The 6,239-nt window shown below is 44.4% G+C and overlaps 1 protein-coding gene across 1 annotated transcript; it reads left to right on the top strand.

Annotated features, from left to right (window-relative positions):
- The first annotated feature begins 1,801 nt into the window (after positions 1–1,801).
- LOC307199648 (UPF0415 protein C7orf25) lies at positions 1,802–4,355 on the top strand. The gene has a single exon (XM_079947622.1). The coding sequence runs from the start codon at positions 1,815–1,817 to the stop codon at positions 3,069–3,071; it is 1,257 nt and encodes a 418-aa protein (XP_079803748.1). The 5' UTR covers positions 1,802–1,814; the 3' UTR covers positions 3,072–4,355.
- Positions 4,356–6,239: the final 1,884 nt, after the last annotated feature.

The following is a 6,239-nucleotide window of genomic DNA, read 5'->3' as shown; positions in this document are numbered from 1 at the left end:
TTAAAGTACCTACAACATATACGGAAACTTCCTAAAATACCTGACTCAGGATTAGCCTATTGTGTTTGACTGTTAACTAGAATCATAGGATTGTAGAGTTGGAAGGGACCCCAAGGGTCATCTAGTCCCCTGCAATGGTAGTTCTGAGACTACCTAGGTCATTTCCCCCCAATTTGGTACCCTCTAGATCAGGCTTCCTCAACCTCAGCCCTCCAGATGTTTTTGGCCTACAACTCGCATGATCCCTAGCTAGCAGGACCAGTGGTCAGGGATGATGGGAATTGTAGTCTCAAAACATCTGGAGGGCCAAGGTTGAGGAATCCTGCTCTAGATCAGTGTTTCTCAACCTTGGGTCCTCAGATATTGTTGCGACTACAACTCCCATCATCCCTAGCTTGGCAGAACCAGGGGTCCAGGGATGATGAGAGTTGTGGTCCAAGAACGGATGGAGATCCAGGTTTAAGAAACACTCTGCTTGGTATTTTGGTCTGCAACATCCATCTGCCCCAGCCTGCATGACTGCGCTGGTTGGCAGCTGTAGTCCCAAAAACCTGGAGTGACCTAGGGAACTGTAGCAGATTCCGCCTTCTTTCTTGGGGAGAGACCATAACTTGGTGCGGACAGTGTGTTTGCTACTGTAGAATGATCAGGCTTAATTTCAGTTCCTAACATCTCTGGCTCCAGAATCGTGAGTAAGCAAGCAGGTATGAGGAAGATCTCAACTTCCATTCAAGCTGGGAGATGGGTGAGGGGAGGGCTCTTCTGACCAGCATGAGCAGCAAGGGAGGCTTTGCCAGAAGTATCCTGTTGGGCCCTTATCTTCTCACCCCAAATTCCCTCTGGCTTGGCTTGTGTGTAGGAATGGGGCCATATAGGGCTTTGCCAAACTCCTGCTGTAGACACTGAAGCAGATGGGATCAGGAGCTATGCTCAGAGCCAAAGAGAAATTCCCATGTGTGCCCTGGATCCCTAGCTGCCTATCCTTGATCAAAATGTAAAAGTATTTGCATTGCTGTCCTACTATCAACCCAGCAGCTGGCAGTAACTAAAAAAACCCACACACCCTATTGAAGGATATTATGGCAGCTATCTGAAGCAGCTTACGGTGTAAGGGCTTGGGATAATCAGTGACTATTGTGTGAAATACCGCTAGATTGCCTCTTTTTAAAAACAAGATCAATAAGGATATAGTTCACAGTGTATTTGAAGAAAAGCTTTAAAAGCAAGGGCAAAACTCGATAGGAAATTAGGCTTCAGTTCGCTTATTACAGAAGGATTCAATTGGATTGAGAGGAACTGGGTGACGAAATTTGCGACATTACTGCCTCATTTCTCTCCCCCTCCAACACCCCACCACCTATGTAAATTAGATTTATGAGGGTGGACACAGTTTTAAAGCAGCCAAGGGTGTTGAAGTTGTGCTATCCAGGTAGAAGCATTTCTTCAGTGTGGCTGAAGCCACAGTGTGGCTACCATAAGAGAATCCCTCCCACCATGTTTTCTCGTTTTCTCTCCTGTTTTCACAAGTGACTTAGCCCTAAATATCTCACATTCTTTGTCATAGTTCCATAATCTCAGGTTTCTCCCTGCATTTTTTTTGAATGATTTTTTTAATTAATTGAAAAGCATGTTTTAGTTTGGAAGTGGTTTTGTTTTGTTTTGTTTTGAGCTTCTGCTTTTTGCTTTGCTGATTTAAAACAGTTTTTGAAAGGGAATCATTGTCCTAGATTGAGAAACGTCTTCATAAATGTCTTTATATTACAGCTTGAAATAACAGTGATCTTCTTCGTATTTTTCTCAGGAATAATGTTACCATGTCTGTACACGCCTTGCTGTGCGAGAGGATTGCTATTGCAGAAGAGCTCATCAAGAGGGCAGAAGCCCTTTCTAGATTACGGAAAGGAGGCATAGAAGGCGGATCAAAACTCTGCAGCAAGCTAAAGGCCGAGTTAAAGTTCTTGCGCAAGGTGGAGGCTGGCAAGGTAGCCATCAAAGAGTCTCACCTGCAAAGTACCAATCTCACTCACCTGCAGGCCATCATTGAGTCAGCTGAAAACTTGGAGGAGGTTGTCAGTGTTGTCCATGTCTTCACGTATGAAGACCAATGCGGGGAGAAACAAAGCTTGGTGGTGGACGTCGTTGCAAATGGTGGCCACACCTGGGTGAAAGCCATAGGTCGCAAGGCTGAAGCCCTGCACAACATTTGGCTGGGCAGGGGCCAGTATGGTGACAAAAGCATCATTGAGCAGGCAGAGGATTTCCTGCAAGCAAGTGGCCAGCAACCAGTGCAGTACAGTAACCCGCACATTATCTTTGCTTTCTACAACGGTGTGTCCTGCCCAATGGCACAGAGGCTGCAACAGATGGGCATATCGGTGCGGGGAGACATTGTTGCCGTCAATGCATTGATGGAGTGTGCTAGTGAAGACCTCCCCTTGAGCTCTGGCGAATCTGATGAAGGAGGGGAGGGACTTCAGGTGACCAAAGTAGATCGGGACAACTTAATAGCTAGTGTTGCTTTTCCTACGGAGATCCGAGTAGACGTGTGCAAGAGGGTTAACTTGGATATTACTACTCTGATCACATACGTCTCTGCCCTGAGCTATGGAGGCTGTTACTTCATCTTCAAGGAGAAAGTATTAACAGAACAGGCAGTGCAGGAGAGGGAAGAGAGTGTTCTCCCACTCCTGGAGGATTTCATGAAGGGCAAGGAGCTGTTTGCTTGTGAATCTGCAGTCAAAGACTTTCAAGTCATTTTAGAGACTTTGGGAGGGGCGGGTGAGAAAAGTCGAGCCTTGTTACTCCTGGAGAGAATCAGGGTGGTGCCAGACCAGCCCTCTGAGCGTGCCTTAAGACTAGTGCCCAGCTCCAAAATCAATAGCCGTTCTCTGACCATCTTTGGCACAGGAGATGCTTTAAAGGCCATCACCATGACTGCAAACAGTGGCTTTGTGAGGGCAGCAGCTAACCAGGGTGTTCGATTTAGTGTGTTTGTTCATCAGCCGAGGGCGCTGACAGAAAGCAAAGAATCTTCTGCCACACCTTTACCAAAGCATTCAGTTGGGCCCTAATGGTTCAGGAGTAGTCTGCGGCCATTAAAATAAGAGAACTAGTGGGTAGATCTTATCCAATATTTGTGTGTTTATAATGTCTACAGTTTCAAAAGCAAAGCTTTAAAAATATACATGCAAAGATAATCTACCCACAGGGCAGAGAGAAACATGACATGAGACTTGGGGCTGCCAAGAAAGTATTGGGCCTGAGTTGAAGTCCACCTGCACCCAGTTGTGGTGCCAGGTGCAACTTATTGTATGTGCTGGCATCATTTTGCTGTGCAGTTCCTTGCTTCCAGTGCATATTGTATGAGAGGTTGGGGACATGTGCAAATGGACACCAGGCTACTGCTTTGGATGCAGCCTTGCTGTGTTCCTTGTAAAGTTTTCATCCAGTCCTGGGGTGAGGCACATTTAAGTCCCATACATTTATCCTATTGATAAATGTCATGCTTCCATGTGGGACTTCAAAGTGCACACATACGGCTGGATTATGTTCCAACTTTCTGCCCATGGCATAAGGTCCTATGTTTTCCAGGATCTGTCTTCAGATGAAAACTGTATGGAATGAAGAAGAGCAGTACATGATGTGGAATATGTGGCAGAATACACCATGGGTACAATCCCACCAAAGTGAAACACACTTAAACCCATTTATTTAAAAGTGCCTTGGGCACCTGCTAACGTCTCTTACAGAAAGTGACAGGTTTTTTTTTAGAAAGCTCTATGCAGCTAGATTGTAAATGGTATTTTTTCAGAATCCTTCTGGTTTTCTCTTTGATGGTTCCACAGTAATTTATTTTATTAGGCGTAATTAAGTTGTTAACAGAGTACAGCGTATCATCATAATGTTACCATTCAAACAGAACCAGTCTATGGAGTCTTAGTGCTCAAAGGCTGACTTTTTATGACTTTTCAGATTTTACTGCTGAAATCCTTAAAATGGCTTGGGGTTGTGGGAGTGGGAAAACTTTATATTAGGGATCAGAATAGTGCAATATGAACGATATGACAGCAACTGACAAAATACAGATGCATTATAATTAAGAAGCGAAGTTATACTATTGAACTCTCCCTTGTTACTTTTACCAGCTGTGTTAGAGAAGTTGAAATCTAATAATAATAATAATAATAATAATAATAATAATAGGTCACATACTTAGTTTCACATTATAAAAGGAACAAGCAGGAACCTTTCCCCTAAACGGTGTCTTGATACCTGCTCTCTCAACCCCCCCCCCCCATCTGCTCTACATATGCATGAATTAAATAAATATGCAAAAAGTTGGTGTTAAAAGTTGAGTTGCATTCTGTCTCCTTCTGTGTGCCATTCAGACGCAGAAATGAGTTTATACTTACTCAGCATGGTCATCAAATCGGTGTCTATTGTGGGTTCTTAAACATTCTGAATATAGTGTGTGCTGTTTCTTTGACACGGATTGTGTAAGAATTGTGGGTTACGGACGCGCCGAAAACCAGAAGTACTGGAATGGGTTACTTCCGGGTTTTGGTGTTTGCTCATGCACAGAAGCGCTGAATCGCAACCCATGTGTGCGCGGATGCAGCGCTGCAGGTTACGAATGCTGCGGGTGACGGACGTGCCTCCCGCATGGATCACGTTTGCAACCCGAGTGTCCACTGTATTTATGAAGCCCCCTTCACTCCCTAGGGCTCAGTGCTCTGGAAATGTTGCAATACTTTGCCTTTGTTTGTCAGGTGGAGTACAGGAAAAATATGGAAGAGCATGAAGACTGGATGCAAAAGGGGATGGAAAACAATAAATGCGTGTTCAAGATGCCCTTCTGTATACATACCTTGGAGTAAGCTCTGTTGAACACACAAACATGCATAGGATAGCACAGTTGGAAAATTTCTGCATATTTTGCCTACATGTTAGCACACTGCTTTTGATGCCCATCAGGCCTAGAAGTTTAATGTGCATGTTTGTGGGGTTGGGGTTCATTTTTAGTACATCAAATTGTGCATTCGCATCAATGCCATACAAAACTTCCTCTGGTACAGTAATCATTTGTTTGAGTATACCAGTTTTAAAGACTGGACGGAGGATGGTTAACAACAGTATTTAATTTTCACAAATGGGAGAGAGGAAACTCTCTTGCACATAGGCTTCTTATTCCTACTAAAGAACCCATAATTTTAAGCAGCTTAAATTTGTTAAGATTGTCAGGCCCACAATGAATCAAGGTGGGTTTAGAACATGGAAGAGAATCCCAGGTCTTCCTGGAAGAGGCCTAATTCTCACTCCTCTTTTCTTGTCACTGAAAAGTGCTGTCTGATTTATTCCAAGCGCTTGTCACCACACAAAGGACATGCAAATGTTCTTTTCAATGCAACCAGTTTTTGACACTTCTTTTGTGCAACTGTTATCCACTCAAGTCGAGGGCTCTTAAACTCAGCCACTCAGCCATGTTTCTTCCATAGAAACTTGACTTCCCATTCACTTTGAGAAAAGAGTAAAGTAGCCCTCTTTCTGCTAGTTTTACTGCACAATCGTAAATGGCATGTTCTCAAAGGGGAGCCAGTCTGGAGGCTCTTTGATCACTACTAGGCCTCAAGGGTGTACTTCTAGTCTATAATACTGGTACCGTACCATGAACACGTCAAGCCCAGACATTTTGCAAAGCTGTGCATGCAAGCATATCTGGGGACATGGGTCTAAAGGTGTGAATAATTTTTGCCCCTTTCTCCTGAAACTTGGCGACCTGTTAGGCAGAACATGTTCTCTCTCACACGTGCAACACTGACGTTTGCACCTTCAACTGGTGCCACATTATGGCCCTGTTAAGAAGGGGTGGGTTCAGGTTTCCTCATACAAAATAAATAGCCAACTTCTAGTATTTTACATGCAGCTGAAAGTTTAAGGCAGGGAAGTTGTGATGTCATTGCTGTAGTCAGATTTGATTTCTTGAGAATGGGAAGAATAACACACTGTTATATTGATGGGGGGGGGCGGAGAGAGGCTCACTTGCTAAATCCGGGTGGCTAACCCACAAACACCCAAGTTATTCTGCTCCTGTCTTGATGGGGATGCAAATCACTCCCTCCCTGGTCATCAAATAATCACTTGATGACCAGGGAGGGGGTAATAACCTCACCTCAGCTGAGAAGGGGGCTGTGCCCTGTGTATGTGCAAGAGTGTGCATGTGGAGGGGAGGGAGGTTTGGC

The sequence above is a fragment of the Podarcis cretensis genome (assembly GCF_951804945.1).
Source record: "Podarcis cretensis genome assembly, chromosome: 12".
Taxonomy (NCBI): domain Eukaryota; kingdom Metazoa; phylum Chordata; class Lepidosauria; order Squamata; family Lacertidae; genus Podarcis; species Podarcis cretensis.
Note: the sequence above shows the minus strand (reverse complement) of the source record. Positions and strands in the feature narration are given on the sequence as shown.